Source organism: Patagioenas fasciata, chromosome Z, assembly GCF_037038585.1.
Source record: "Patagioenas fasciata isolate bPatFas1 chromosome Z, bPatFas1.hap1, whole genome shotgun sequence".
Lineage (NCBI taxonomy): Eukaryota > Metazoa > Chordata > Aves > Columbiformes > Columbidae > Patagioenas > Patagioenas fasciata.
In genome coordinates, this window is record NC_092560.1 from 75,256,065 (window position 1) to 75,272,640 (window position 16,576).

The 16,576-nt window shown below is 42.8% G+C and overlaps 1 protein-coding gene across 2 annotated transcripts in view; it reads right to left on the reverse strand.

The window, feature by feature from the left end:
* The window catches only part of LOC136115399 (phospholipid-transporting ATPase ID-like), an 88,901-nt gene that overhangs the window by 38,455 nt on the left and 33,870 nt on the right, over positions 1–16,576 (reverse strand). For both annotated transcript variants that reach the window (XM_065861504.2, XM_065861503.2), the window contains exons 4-9: positions 8,355–8,468; positions 6,227–6,325; positions 5,238–5,299; positions 3,589–3,661; positions 3,335–3,405; positions 2,101–2,183 (exon numbers count right to left, since the gene is read on the reverse strand). In XM_065861504.2, coding sequence (XP_065717576.1) covers positions 2,101–2,183; positions 3,335–3,405; positions 3,589–3,661; positions 5,238–5,299; positions 6,227–6,325; positions 8,355–8,468 — 502 coding nt within the window. The remainder of the gene's footprint in view (positions 1–2,100; positions 2,184–3,334; positions 3,406–3,588; positions 3,662–5,237; positions 5,300–6,226; positions 6,326–8,354; positions 8,469–16,576) is intronic.

A 16,576-nucleotide genomic window follows, 5' to 3' on the forward strand; every position in this document is an offset into this window, starting at 1 on the left:
GACTGTGCCTCTCCTCGCGCCAACTGCGGGACAACCTCGCCTGTCAACATCCACATCTGCTTTCCAGTATGTGGGTTGATCTGGGTTACTGTTTTGCTGATTTTGAGATCAGAAGAGATTCATCCAGATTAGACCGATCACACAAAAAACAGTGAGAAGCTCTACAGATCCACCAAATATACCTGCACTGACACCAGTAATTCTACAGCTGGAGATGCCCCAGCAGGGCACCATGCCTCCTGTCTTCTCCCATTAACAGCAAGAAGATATCTGGAATGCGTCTCACTGGAAAGAGTTAAAAACTACCAAGTCTACATGTGATAAGGAGTAGGTAACTGGAAACTATTGTTTACTTTCTCATCTCCCAGTTCCCCAAATCAAATGAAAAGTTCAGCGTTTTGCAAGCATCTTCCTTATCTGAACCATCACGACATCAACAAACATCATAACTCACATTAAGCATTCCAGTGAGTGCCTGTATTAGCTGCTCTACCCTTCCCTCTCTTCCTGTCTCAAGAAGTAATTAGATAAAGAGTTACATAAATATTTAAATACTTCTACGGAGGTTTGCTGGGGAAACGCAAGGTTGGGTCTGATTCCAGGCACTCTTCCCAGTACTCTGCCAAATATAAATCATCCTGGGAAACATTTTATTCATTTTAAGTATCGTGAAGAGGCCACTTTTATTTACAATATAACTAAAACAGAGATGTAAGGGACAAACAAACATTTGGCTTTAAAAGATTTTGGACTTTTTTTAATTATACAGTTTCAAGAATGTAGTGTTCTTAGATAAGAATTACACATAAAAAAGCTTGAAAAAATATTTCAGATGAAGAAATTTACTTACAACTGATACACACTGCAGCCTCTTCAGGAAAATACTTAGAGCATACCACCCTGGCTATTAACATAAAGCATCTATCTTCACCTGTGAAAATATGTTTCAAGAGACCTAAAACACTCAGAACCTCAGCCATCACTTCAGAGGAAACCTGATGTACTTAGCTGACACTCAACTGAGGCCACGTACATCATTTCACAAAACCTCGATGTAGAAAGCAAAGGACAAGCCCATGCCTTTGGATGACTCTACCAGAGACAGCTACAGCTGGTGCTAACTCTCTGCCACGTCCCCATCTTTTATCCTTGAATCATTTTTTAAAAATTCGTTTTCCTCTTTATCTAAAAATATTTTCTGTCAGCTTGCAGTCCCTGAGACATTCCAAGGACAGCAGCACTCACTCCAGCCCTTTTCACACTGACTCTTCCCGTAATTCTGCCCTCGTACCTGAGCCAGCAGGGCACTGTAGAGCATGACTAACACCACTTGATCTGTTCCCCCATCCTCTCCACAGACAGATGATGTGTGAGCATGAGTATTCTGATTTTGACAGTTCTGGCTTCTTTCTGTGGATGTGCTGCTATATATTGAATATACAATACAACGCTAAGAAAGGACGCATTGCCCACTAACTATATCTGCACTGCTTGTCCTTAAATATCTCAAAATGCTGTTTTTATTGTTGCATCAAGAGAGGAGAGGAATGCTGGCAGGGCAAGGCTTCAGGATGGGAAGCTGTCACCTGTCCTGTGTGCACAGAGTTAGCCCTCAGGTCTGCACAGTCTCTGAAAAGTGCCACTGTAAAACTAATCAACGCACCAGCATTACTACATCAGTATAAAAGTGCATAGCAAAAATAATTTGACATCAGAACGAAGCAAGCAGTTTGGGGAAAACAGTTTCCATGGTGCAATTACACAAACTCTTGCACTGAAGTTTGAGGTGAGCAGTATCAACACAGCGATGTTAAAGTAAAGTATTCAACCAGAAGGAGAATTGCCAGCAATGCTGTTTCAGGTTGTAGCCATGCACAGCATGGGAAGACCTGCATGCAAAGGGAGACTTCTTTTTCTATGTACACTGCTGATATCTGTTGTACAGACTTCAACGTGCCCATTCTGTTTTTCTGGCCCTGTATCCAGAGAAGCCCTATCAGGGAGCAGGGCACAGCCAGAAAGGAAGACTCATGGGCACCCTGTGAACGCTGGTGTTTCGGGCAAATGTTTTGGTTAAGCAAATTTTCCATGTAGACTCACCGTTGAACTCTGTCAGTTTCTGAAGATCTTCTCCAAGCTCTGCAGTGACTGTCAGTGCCTGCTTCACCTTGAGGTTTGTTTCACTGTAACAACGGGAGACAAAAACATGAACTGAAAGCTGTGTGGTAAACTGAAAGCTCAGCCTGAAAGTCAGTTTTGCTCTTCAGGACAGAATTCTTCTTAGACATCTGATGGACCATGCCGTCATCAGTCTTTTTTGCCTGGCGAAAGAGTGTAGGTGTCTCCTTCGTTTGCAAAGACAGGCAGATCAAAGGAATTCCAGATATGGTAGCAAAGGGGGTGAAGTGGCTCTCTCTTCTCATTTTCACCATGAAGTGCAAGACCAGCCATCTCAGTGCCCTGAGCAGCTCACCATCTGTCCTGCCACTGATACCACACTCAGCCCTGAGATATCTGAATATATAGGAGAGCTATGGATCTTCTCCCACAGTATTCTCATCCTGAAGAGTACTCAGGTCCTGGGACTACCTAGCTAGGAAGATGAGTTTTAAATGCAATGTCAAAGAAATGCTGCATTCGTTCAGGGTCTCCTGGAACATGTATGTACAATAACTACAAGTTCATTTTCGGCAGGAATTAGTGAGAATCCAGAGCACTGTTTGTAGGGTCTTGGGAGTGACATGATTTCTTGATCTCTCTGGTTTTGCTTAGTCCTTCAAGCTGATGCTAGCTCCAGGGAATGCAGAAAGTGTAATGCAAATTGGGTCATAAAGCTGAGGTCAGACCCAGTTTATACTAATGAATACAAATTAGTTGCAGCCCTTTGACTTGAAATCAGTTGTGCCCTGGAGTAAGCAATGTTTAGAAGCCTTTGCAGTGTGCATGCATTAGTATTATGGTATAGCAGCCCGAAGGACTGGACCTATTCATCGTGGTTATCTTACCCAGATAATCTGGCTAAGAGAAAAGACGAAGTGAGATACAAGAAACAGAAAGCTCCTGCCAGTGACCTGGGATATTGCAAGAACACATTTCAAAATAACTATCAGTGTTAGAACTGTCCCTAAAAATAAAAATCCCCTCCTTACATGACATTTGCAGTGGAAGTATCCACCAGAACATGCTACTTTCAAGATACCTACGCAAAGTTTATTCTATGTGTTAGGAAACTCTTGCTACAAAAGCTTTTCCAGGTAAGCTTGCAGCACTCTGGGCCACCAGAGAAGATTTGGCCTGGCATTGGCAGCAGTGATTGCACCCCAGGCTCACTCACCCATCCAGCTCAGCTGTCTCGATGTATGTCAGGCTGTGTGGCTCGCTGCTCGACAGCAACAGTAGGTCAGCCTGAATGTGGACAGAGAGACTTGGCATGAGTTCCATTGGTCAGAGGGCATGGCACCGCAAGGCTACCTGTGGTTTCTGCACACTGCAGGTCTCTGAGGCAGTTATCACTACTGGCTGATTTGCATGCGAGTGATAAGAGTAATTACAGAGACTGTGCGCAGGAGGAAGAGAAACTGTACTCACCGTCACAAAGTTGTTGTTTTCTAGTTTTATTATATCCCCCACTTGGACATTCATCCATTTCTCATCCTTTAACCTGCAAGAAAACTCCTCGTAAGTAGGTACATAAAGCAAACCCCACTTGGGAAAGTAGGATACTCTGCTCTGCTCCTGAAGCCGGACTGCAGGTGCCATCAGGACTTGGGCTGTTGATTAGATGGAGCAGGATCTGCCATGTTGTGGCTTGATCCATACTAAACTAAAGGATCACCACAATACAAAAAAGTGGTAACAGTGGTCACAGTGACCCATGCAGGGTTAAGACCAAGCCCCACAAGAGTAGCACAGTCCATGTGCACTGTCCTGTTTGGATTGACTACTCACTTCCTTCTCCTAAAGGGCCACATTGTCTCAGAAAAAAACTCTACTTCGCATAACAGACTTTCCAAACACCTGGGAAAACTGCCAGTTGTGTTAGTTTTCCTAAGTGGTGTTAAGAGCCAGAGCAACAGATCTGGTTCTGTGTGGGCCTGTCTGTCAGGAAGGTCAATGCAGGTGGTTTGGTTTTGCCTGTGGCCAGCAAAGCCGTGTCTGCAATTGTGTTGACAGCATTAAGCAAGATGTGCATGGAGACAGCTTGCTAGGCTGCAAGCACTAATGTGACCGAGTCACGATAGCTGTATATGTAAAATCTAGAGATGAGAAATATCAAGAGCTATATCAAAACAGGATTTGGCATTCCAGCTTGAGTTCAGCTCCATATTGCTTTTTCATTGTTGTTTGGAGTTGGGTAGGACCTACGATTCCTAGTTTTTGAACAAGTAAAAATATTAGAAAAGTTCAATTTCAATGTATGTTTCCTAGATACAGTAACTCATACACAGTAAACTAAGAAACTGGTTTACATAGCACAAAGTACAAGAAGTACGTTCCTATTCTTCAGTTTCCAGTTACATTTTTAACTGTCTGATCATCTGCTGGAGTTTACACAACATACTGCTATCTATAGTATGGAAAAAAAAAGTCATCAGAGACTTCACAGCTGTCTACAGCTGTGTCCCACACACAATTGGACTCCATGGAGCCTCAAGTAGACAGCACATCTGTCTGCCACAACAGCCAAAGCCTCTGCTATTTTTTCTGCAGGAAAGAACAGTGCTAGCAGTACAATGTCCAAAGCACACAGCTGAGATGTTTTGAGAACATCTAAGTCAGAAGTGCTACACACACTCAAAGTATTATGACATGTATGAGGAAGCTATTTATGCTTCTTTATTTAAAAGAACTTGTTGATAAGGCCTAGTCTTGCTTAATGCAGGAAAAACTGCTATGGACATAAATTACATTGGAATATAGCCTTGCTTGTCATTTCTAGGGTAAAGAGTAAAATAATACAATACTCTCAAAGTATCACTTCTATAAACATATACATATGTCCAGGAAAGTGAAGTAGTTTACTTTTTGTCAGTGCAAGGTCACAGAAATTATGTCTGCACTGATTGTGGTACTGTGTCTTGGGTTCATTAATCAGACACATAGTCCAGAATTCAATGGTGCGAAAGACAATTAGATTTTAGGTAGTTCAGTGATCACTGAGAATCACAGAGGAAAAAAGAAAATACTAATAAAATGCTCTTCCCAGTCAAAGTTACAGTAAAAGAAAAATTACTTACATGCCATTGATCAGGACCTGGACTGGGCGGTTGTTGACATGTTTGTCACTTCTGTGTCGATTCTGAAAATTCGAACAGTACGTTAAAAGGCATTTGCAAGAAACCAAGTACACAAAAGCTGTAGGCAGTTCATTAACATTTTAGATTTTAACCCAGCTGGCTGAATGGGTCAGGCAGATTTGAGTCACAACTGAGTCATAGATAAGCCCACGTTTACACTCATGACATAGGGCATAACTGAACTGCAAAGAGCAACAGGCAACATGGGGCTTGCTCTTGGGGGGAATAAAGAATGTAAAGCCTTGTATGTCACTTAGCACAGTCCTTACTCAGCTAGCATTAGTCCTGCCCAGCACAGTTTCATAAAGACCAGAGAAATCCATTCCTCTGCTCTGACACAGAAGGTGTGCATAGATGTTCTGGCATTGCTCCCTGGGAGAGCACCTTGCCACCTCTACTTGCAAAATTGCACCAAGTGTCCAGAGAGCATCAAAATTATTTTAATCGGAGAAACTCAGATGCTAAACTCAGCTTTAAAATCACCCCATTGCTTGATGGAAGCAGACTTGAATGAAAGCTGGACAAGTTTGAAAAATCACACATGGGTTGAATGCTTACTTCCTAACAAATGGTTTTTTCCACCCACATTGCAGATAGATGGCAGAAGATGTTTTCTCTGAAGTGGAAGCCTGAGAACAGACTTCTGTGCAGGTATCCAGACATACCCAGTGATCACATTTTCAGACATGCTGAGCAGTTTCAGAAAAAGTCAATGGAACTGCTGGGCTTCTCGGCAATTTGGAATTTCTAGCTCCTTTTTAGGTGATGAACTGTAGATTTGGAGACCTAATCTCAGACCCCATCTTGGCCATAGACCAGTTCTCCAACTGCTTGCCACTGGCTGTGTTTATTTTAAGTGGTTTACTTTAGTGATTGTGCTGAAGAATCATGGGCAAAGTCCAAAGTACAGGTCAGCAATACAATCTTACGAAATCATCAATGGCATCCTTGACTCCCGATACAGCCAGCACCAGGACCAGGGGCACCACCGTTGTAAACCAGGCCAGTGAGGAAATCTGAGGAATCAACTGCAGGGAGAAAAGATCTGAGTTAAGAGATTTCCTGCCAGCTCAGCCAACAGATGGAAACAAACCACTGTTTTCTGTGGAAACTGCTGATAACATCTTTCTATGACACCTGAATTTAGAATAAAGACAGAAATGTAGCTCTATCATTTATACTTGATCCCACAAAGGTGTGAGAGTCAGGGAATCTGTGCTTTGCTTACAAAACAAGTTGTAAGTTAGGTTATAAACACAGAGCTGTCAGGAAGTGTAGTGGGTTGCTCTTGTTTGTAAAACTAGGACTGTAAAGTCCCAACTAATTTCTTTGGAGGTACTGACATGGACAAGCCTTCTGTGAGGGACCCAGAGTTATCTGAGCAAGGCCTGTTGTGGCAGAGCCTCCAAATACTTCTGTATTTTTGCTTCAGTAACTCTTCACATTTTGCTGAAGTAAACTTCATATCAATACACGATGAAGAGCTGTTCCCAGGGTTGACCTTGCTGAGCTGGTTTTATTTCCCACGTGTTTAATAGTGAGAGGACCCAAGACTTGAAGGTGACTCTGTCTTGCTTTCAGTGATGCAGAGATGGATTTCTTACCCCAGTGTAATTCTCCCCTTCCTTGAGAAGCACAGCACTAATGATAGAAGCAATATGACTCCAGCATCAGTGCATCCGTTAGACTGGATATGGGCATGTCCCTCTGGGCTGTGCCAAAGGAGTGGAGAGTCAGAGCCCCACAGCCCACCCATCACATCCACTCCTGATGCAGGAATGGATACTCCCAGTGCTACAGGGATGGAGCAAGTGAGCAGAAGAGGGAAAAAAGCTACATGGAGGTATATGTAAATATAAATCTCTAATGGCTGCCCTTTTTAGCCTAACTTGATGCAAGTAGCAAAAAAAGTTGTATGGTTTTACACTCAGTCACTCCTAGATGGTTCAGCAAACAATACAGGAGAATAATCTAAGGCAAATAGTTTAAAATTCTGTGAATTTGATGGACAAGCAGCTAGAGTGCAGTACAACAACACAGGAACAATGCTGTCAGTTTGGCTGGAAAGGCACTTTCACTAGTGTCTTGAAAAATATACGTGGGCTGAAATTTCCCAAATTTGTTCCCTGTAAATAAACGAAGATTGTATGTAGTTTGCTACAGGCTTAAAAAGATTTTGCCTATGCTTTTTTTGAGCTGAAATTGAAAAATAGCGTTTTAAAAAGGTAATTTTGCAAACTTGTGTGCACTGGAATGGCCAAATTTAAAACACTATACTTTAAACATAGTCAAAATTACACCTTTTTTCTTGATAACATTTATTCCAGTATGATTCAGCAGTACACCACATTTATCCATATTATAGCAAAGTGCAAAGGGGTAGAAATCCTGATATAAATTTCTTGCGTGCATTGAGCTTTCAGACAGAGTAGTATTACCAAAGCAATGGGCAAAGTGCAACTCAATGCCATGATGAGCCACAGGGTTCAGTAGTGTTGCCAGTGTCTGATGTGCCCTGTATTAGACACTTTCCTCACCCTGCTGAGCAGGGAGCAGCAATATTCAGCTTTAAGCAAATTAGGTCCAATCTTGAACCTTCCTGATGTTAACTCTTTCCTTCCTAGAGAAATAGTACAAGTTACAAATTTGTTCATCTTCTTGCCTTTTTCTTTGTGACTGCCAGTTAAATTTGCCTTTATACCTATGGATAAGAGACAACCACCTTTTGTACTACGGGTGGAATAAGTAATGCAAATCCAAGAACAGCCAGAAGCACTCAGATGTAGATACAAATGTAGTAAGATATGGCATGAAAAATGTACACAATTTGTTAAAATCTTTAATTACATTTTTCTCTATTCAATTCAAACCCTCATATCCAAAGGTAAGAGAGGAAATTGCTTTTATTCTGCCCTACTTTCTATCTACTTTAAGGTTTTACTAAGATGCTAATTAATAACAAGGAAATGGTTTGCACCTTATTACAACTATCAATACATAGACAGTCTTTGATAACAGGCAACGCGATCTGCTAGAAACAGCACAGTGAGTTCATACCTGCAAAATCAGCAGGAAAAGAAAGTAAGCATTGGCTATTCGCTGAAACTGTTCAAACAGGTTGAGAGGCAGGAAAGTGAAGAAGTTGTATTTTGATGTTTTAATTGAATTGTTCTGTAGGAAAAAAAAAAAGAAAAAAAGAAAAAAAAAAAGAAAAAAAAGAAAAAATAATTGGTAAAACAGGAAACAAAATTACAGCACAGCCCATTTCAACTGTGTTTTTACTTGCTTATATTTAGCAATAGCATTGTTTCCAACAGCAGCTCAAAAAACATTTCCTTTTCCCCCACACAGTCATGCCAAGCCTGGATAAACAGACAGAATTCCTCTCAGAATTGGTGAAAACATGATGCTCAGTTTGTGCTAGTGCAACTGCAGGTAGATACAGGTACATGCAGTTGCTCACAGAGATGCATCTTTCCTTTATTAGTCTCTCCATTTACATGATGCACAAATAGGATTAAAACCTGTAACCAAGACAGAAGTAAGACATTTCACTGGTACCATCTACAAAGCCATGTGAGAAAATACATGCAAGGTCAATTATCTGTAACTTGTCTGAGACTTTGACGTGCCATTTGGCTGAACAACCACACAGGAGCTGTAGGTCCTCTCAGGAGCAAAACATGACATTATTATTTTCAGCTGATTCAGCAGCCTCTGAACTCAGCAACTTGGAGCAGTGGCTTGTTTCTATTCCACAAAGATCCCTTGAATGCAGTGTTGTGCAAACAGTCAGTAATACAGGAACTCACCATTTCAGCAAGCGACTTGCAGCTTTGTTCCCTATTTCCAGTTTCCTTTTCTAATTGCAGATGGCCCCATATGTCTTCTTCAAAACAGAGAAAGACCCAGGCTCAAGATTACAGAACTGGGTATTTTCTTCCTGGCAGATCAGAGCTCTCCGGTCTGATTCTTGCCACCTAATAGATGGGCTTAATCCATCAATCCACCAGTTAGGGCTCTCCCTTCAGTATTTAGGTGTACTAGACTTAGACTTTCTTTTTATATGAATTCTACCAAGTACTCATCCACACTTAGTCCTGGAAGCACGTATCCCATCTGTTGCCAGCGCATCTAAAATTTCCTCCTCAGAAGTTCTCCTGTTAACCCCCTCCCAGGGGACCTAAGGCGTGACAGCACAAGGAGGCAGAGGTTACACAGTGCACCTTCATTCAGTAATAGATTTACTGGTTCAATGGGAGAGAAAATGGCAATTATAGTATTCTAATAACCTCCATATATGGCCAAACTGGAGGGAGGACAAAAGCAACTAATTATGATGACAGGCCACTTCCAATCCATGCATTAATCCAGGATCTTGACTTTTAAACTGACACACATTTTCAGGTTTCCATCATTAAACCCATTATTCAAGATGACCACCTTAAGGTGTGTATGGGGAAAACTATTTCCATGAGGTGTATATCGGGAAACTATTTCATTTTAGGTAGTTACTGGATTTCTGGCTATGTCCAGACACAGAGTGCAGCAATGTTCTTCAGCATTAACATCGTGTTTTATCCCTTGTACAATCCAATGAATAAGTCTCCAAAAGAACAGAGATGGAAATTGCCCTTCATGGAAGAGTTAGCCAGATCACCCTGTTGATTGCACTCCAGAAAGAAAATATGTTTATCAGTGATCAACATAGAAACAATTTTGCCTGTCTCCTGACACCATGTAGCCATCTCAGGGTGTGGTTAACTCTGGTCTGTGATCTAAATGCCATGATACATGATTAAAGTTAATTTGTTTCAAAATTCCTCACCATAGGATATGTGCTTCATGCAGACTCCACCGACAGCGCTAAAACAGAAGAAATGGAATAACAACATCCTCTGCAAACCCAACATATAGAGAATTAAATTACTTGTTTGGCAAGTCTGTGCCCACCAGACACAGAGTTTGACAGACATTTTAACAAAACCTGGATCTAAAGATGTTCTCTGACTACTAATCTAAAGAAAAATATCATAGCCACTTACTGGAAAAATAAAATAAAAATATAAGATAAGACAGTGGCTGCAGGAAAAAGTAAAGGGACACGACCTTTGTGCATCAACAGATTTTGGAGAGTCACATACAACATGGGAAAAACTACTCAGTAAACACATAAGGTTTATAGAACGTGACCTGCAGAAATCTCAGAGAAGAATATGAAAAGAAAGGGAGTGGTTTATTTCAATTCCTGCCTTCTATTTCTGTCCCTTAATTACGTCAGGAAAATCACTGAATGAATCAAAGCCATTCATTTTGTTTCCTATTGCCATTAGGCATGGTAAAAAACCCAGACATAACAAATTCCAAATGCTTAACTGCAGAAATCTGGACATCCAATATTTTCTCCATAGTAGTTCAGGATCGTGATATTGTTTGGCACACACTATCTTTTGTGACAGTTGGACACCGCAGACCTCAAAGTAATGAGAGGGAGTATTGTAGTGGATCTGCTCATTATTCTAAAATCTGTAATTAAAACTAAGCACCAGAAAAAAAGAGCTCCTCAGAATCACTATGAATATTTCTAACTTATCAAGCAATTTGTTCATGGCCATTGGGAACTAAGGGAATATCAATATTAAATGATCAAAACAAACTAGGGAAAACTTCAGCCTTTACAATTCAAAGCTCTGCATTCCCACATCAAGGATACAGCTGAAGCTCTGTATAAAGCTTAATTTATGTTTTCATGCAGTACACCAAGGCTGTATGCTTTGACTGGTCAGGCTTTCAGCTGACTGCAGAGAAATATCAGTTGGCCTCTGCTGTTGATCTTATCCTATTCTGTGATGCTTAACACCATCACACCCTGTCACTCCTTTAGAGCTGTACTGGAACCTGGCTCTGGGATGGGAGGAGTACTATGGGAACCTGCAGCACCACAATGTGTTAAACACAGCCATCATTTTATAAGCAATGCCTCTAAAGCATCATCCTCTTACCTCCCCCATGCTCTGCCTTCAGTGAGGGAGATTCCCATAAGGGAATACTGATGGATCGGAAATGTCTTTGAAGCAGCAATTAAGTATTAAGAGGCCTAACAGGAGGTTCCAGTTCTATAGATTTATAAAAATCAAACATCAAGGAAAGCAACTCTATGGGCTGAGCACAGAGGTGGGAACTGGGAGCTTTACACTTATTTCTAGGTCTGCCCTAGACTTCTGGTTGATGGTGGGCAGCCCCTGTGTGCGCCTGTGTCCTAAATGAACAGGCTCAAGTGTGGGTACCCACCATCAGCCTCAAGCTCCCCAGATGCGAAGCTTGACACAAGAGCAATGTTGTCTGTGGGTGAGGGATTGTTGTCATCTGCTCTTTTCAGAGGCTAGATTCACACCTCCTGGAGGTGTGACTCCGTCGAAATGCTGTCCCCAAGAATAGTGCTCATCGCTCCACAGTTACACAAGTCTAGATCTGGCAGATGAGCTGTTACTTTGGGGGTGTTCTCAGAAGCCTGGCTGTGACGTCTGACTGCGGGCAAATGCTCAGCATATGGCTCCTACCTTTGTTCGCTGAGCAAACAAATTGTCTCCTCACGGTAAAAGTCACTGGAAATGAGAGACATTGCTGCTTTTGTGACTAGATTACAGATGATAAAGGTTAATAACCAGAAAAGACAGGGTATGGCAGGATACTGACCACCTGAATTCACACCCCTGGCTCAGTTACAATAGTTTCTAGCAGCTGGATAACCTGGGTCAAAGCAAATCCTAGCAAACCTTGGCCATCCCACAAGGAGGTGCTGTGCCACGAGACCTAGAAATTTCACTGGTACCTATATAGCACAAGGTACAGACCAATGAAGTGGCAGAGAAGCAGAAATGGCTTTCCTGGGTGCTTTGATAAAGCCTTGCAAGGAGATGGCACGAGCACAATTCGATGGCACTTTGTTTAAACGCAGCAGTACAATTTGAAAGCAGGCAGCTGCCAGATGCAGAAATGTTACCTCAGAGCTGTGTATGTGCTCAAGGACATACTTAATAAACGCTTGTAACGGGGCATGCGATATCAGGAAGCCTTTCTTTTCATAGGGTGTAGCGAGTAGCCAGACTAGATCAGTTTGAAGCCTGCCAAGTTCACTGCCTTATTCCTGACATGATCAGGAGTCCCAACTCAACAGAAGACTGAGAAAGGCTAACAGGATGCTGAAGGGGCCTCATTTGCTCTCTTTAAAGATCTCACCCTGACTCTCAGAAGTAAAAGACAGGCCAAACACCAGAAATAAAAGGATCTACATCCAACCCAAACTCCTCTTTCTTTGTCTTCTTCATTTCTTTTTTTCTTTTTAACAGTTTTTAGAATTTGTGACACATATAACTCTTCAAAAGCCTCCTGACAGAAATAATAAAGTGACTTCTAGGATCCCATCACACATTGGGTATTCCAGGAAAAACTCTAGGCATGTGTGGTCACTGACTGTGTTTTCCTATGCTGTTCCTTGTGCCTGGCTTCATCCTGCTACGGAGCTGTGAATCCATGTAACATTACTGTGAGGAGTGTCCTCATCATGGTGGTGCAGAGGAGGACGTGGAGGCAGATGGAGTTGGCATGGCTCGATGATCTTATGCAGTCGCTTACAGACAGGCCAGTGCATGGGATCTAAAGATCTAGTCTCTTAGTTACCTCCTTTGATTATGTTGTTTTCTCCTCCCACTCAGCTCAATACCTGAAGCTGCTGCCAGGCAGGGAGGAGAAGTGAAGGGGAAGGCACAGCACTGCCAAGAGGTGCAGAGAGGGAAAACTCCAAACCACCATACTCTACTCATTAAGGTCTCACATAGTCAGACTCCCAACTACTATAGCAGTAGTTTTGTCTCTGTGAGGTTTAAGGTAAGATGAAGAGTGGAGGACTCAGTCCAAAGAGAGTCTATGATTTCATTGCAGCTCATGTCTGGCACAGTTCAGTCTTTCTGGGTCTGTCAGGGCCCTAAGATGCCTTAATGGCCTTGACCTTACCTGGAGCTTCCAGCCACAACCCCTGTCCAGGGCTCAGGAGCTCCACCTAAGCCCAGCCCAGGGCCTTCAGTCCTTGCTTGAGCCACATTGTAGGCTAACATTTGTCCCAGTCTCCCAGATAGACCTAGCCATCTCTGCGTCCTGGGTGGACCTTGGACATGTGATGCAATCTGTCTCCCACTGCCCCTGGACATGGTTCATGACCTCACCTTGCCTGGGATGGCCATGATGGGTCTCATTAGTAGCATCTTGCCCTGGCCCGCAAGCAGATGCTACAGGACTGCGTCCTGGTCAGTGAGGACATTGCTTGCACTGGGATCACCCTCAGCTCCCAGTTAATCCCCTCTCATAGGGCAGCCCAGCTCTGGCTGCTACTTGACAGTGTCTCAGCTAGTCTTTGGGTGAATCCAGCTAACACCTTCCTAAATGCAAAAGGAGCAGCTATACTTTCAGGGGCTACTCAGACCACTCTTCACCTGATCAGACAACACTGTTCAGCCTTGAGTGTGATGAACACTGGGCAAAATCTGCAGGTTCATATGGGAAGAGAGGGCAGCTGTTGCTGCCACCTTGGCCACATTGACAAGGTCCTTGAGAATAAGCCACCAGGCATCCTTTTCACATCAAAGCAGGCAAGAAGAGGTGGTGGAGCAGAGCTTGATCCCAGTACCCTCTCCATGATAAATTTCAAAAGAGGTAAGAACCCAGCTGCTGATTCAGCCCAGTCGGACATGTATTTGTCACAGGAGATTCTATAAATATCTCAAGGATGGATGTCAAGAGAATGGGACCAGACTTCTTTCAGCAGTGCCCAACGATAGGATGAGGGGCAACGGGCACAGACTGAAGCACTGGAGGTTCCATCTGAATATGAGGAGAAACTTCTTTACTTGGAGGTGCCAGAACCCTGGAACAGGCTGCCCAGAGAGGTTGTGGAGTCTCCTCCTCTGGAGACATTCAAACCCACCTGGACACATTCCTGTGTGATCTGCTCTGGTGAACCTGCTTTAGCAGGTGGGTTGGACTGGATGATCTCCAGAGGTCCCTTCCAACCCTAAACATTCTGTGATTCATGAAATTTGTACAACCCTCCTCTTTCACTACAGTTCATCAGGTGACCAGGGAGAAGAAAAGCTGAGTTCAAGCAGCCTCCTCATCGCTGACCCTGCAGAAAGGGTGCTGGTTTGACCCTAGATCCTGATCCAAGATGAAATTTGTCATTGAGTCATGGGCCCTGGATTTCCTTTCCTATTGTCTGAAAGCCAATTTCAAAGTTGTTTTTGCAGCCCTTTGTGACATCTCAGTGCAGCTGTGCTAAATTCCAACACGAAAGTGAAGAAATAAAAGGGAATTGGGAACAGAGCAAACATTAAAAGCCTTCATAAGAGGTTTTGTTCTGCAGAGTGTTGATAGAGCCCATCATGGTGGACTCACACAGGTCAGTCTGATCTGCAACTGCGCTGGGGACAGTGCAGACAAACTGGGGACAGTGCATCCAGATTGAATAGCCTCAGATAAGGACATTGATCAAAGCCTTTAAATCTTGCTGGACCACATCTGGCACCCTGCATTTCACTTTATTTCAGGCAAATCTCTCACTGAAATCAGGAAGGATCTTCTTGTCTGCAGTGTGAATAAACACAGGATTAGGACTTCACTTTTCATTTTTACAGGTCTGTATTGAGTCCATTTTTGTGCTGCACTAAGTGCCATTGCATGCCACTGATTCACACTTGGTTTCTGAGTCATTCCTAACTAATTTTGTGAGCTGGTGGGTAGTACATACCTTCACACTCAGCCCTTCCAGTGAACTGCACAGCACTTTGTTTTAAAGTTTATTTTTCCAAGCTACTGTGTTCTTGCAGTGCAGCATAAAGCCAAGGATATCTGGGGCTGCACTAGTTTGAGAGCTCTAGTTTCAGATTCAGGGTCCACACCAAGTCCAAATAAATCTTGACCTGCCCAAGCACTGCCATTGCTTGAAGCTTCTGCCCTCAACCACAGGCACCTCCTGTTATTTAACAGCAGAAAAATAATCAGAAGACACATAAGATGCGTCTCAAGATAAGAGGCATTTCCTTTGTCCTCATATCAGTCTGTACTGCCTCTGCTCATGTAGATGGAGACCTCCCCAATCTTCCAGCTACCAGAGAAACTACCAAATTAATGTCTACTGTGATTAAGTTCTAAAAGATGTACCCCTCATTAACCAATTAACATGAGATAAATGTTTTCTGACCACCTGCAAAATGAGGGGATATTTTTCAAATTTTAGATGCTTCTGCACGACAAGAGGGAGACAGAATATGAAGTAATGCATTGTATAGAAAAAGAGTGCTTAGTTCATATTTAACTAATAATTAATGGATGTATTGTAAGTAAGAAACTAAACAATTATAACGAACATCATCAATTATTTCTTAGTATAGATGTATTGTATGTCAAAATTTTCAAAAATTGTAATGCAAATTATGTGAAAATTAGCAGCACAAGAGCATCCAGTCTTTGGAGCACCTATGGAGGATGATCCCCAGAGCTCCCCAATGTTGTCAATAAATAATGCTGCCTAACAGTATAATTGACTCTGTTGTTAAGTTTATTTCTCCGCTTCACCACCGCATAACACACATGCCCACAAGACACATTCAGTTCCTCTCTTGAAACTGTCTCTCCCTCTCACTGTGAAGTCCCTGTGTTAAGGAGATTTCCACCATGTGCAGCTCCTACCCGCCTTTTATCCCCATGCTACCCCATCAGTCCAGCCTCCTGCACTGTCCAACCCTCTTGCCCAGCCCGTGCTCAGTTGAAGAGTTTCCATGGCTGGAGGAGCATGGAAGGGACAATCTGCACCTTGGCTTCTCATGTATTTGCTGATGAGCTCTGTGAGGGAAGTTGCCCTCCAAAGTCCAAGTGTGATGGATCTGGACATGTCCTTGCATGCACTGGCAAACACAGCTTTTCACACTGCAGCATCAGGTTCTTGCAAAGCTGGTTTGAGCGTAATTGTGAGTCTTGCTTCATACCAGGAGGGCCAGCTTTCAGCAGCTGACAGAGCTTATGGCAGACTCCACACACAATGGAGTTTACAAGTTTTTCTCATCCTCTCTTGTCTCCTTTCATAGATATCCTGTAGACAGACATTGCACCGGGAAGGGACTACACACCCACCTCCAACTGTACATTCTCACTTCCCTGTTCTCACTGAGACTGACCAAGGACAAAGCATCTCTGTACTTTTGATCTATGCCTACATAATAGAGACTCTC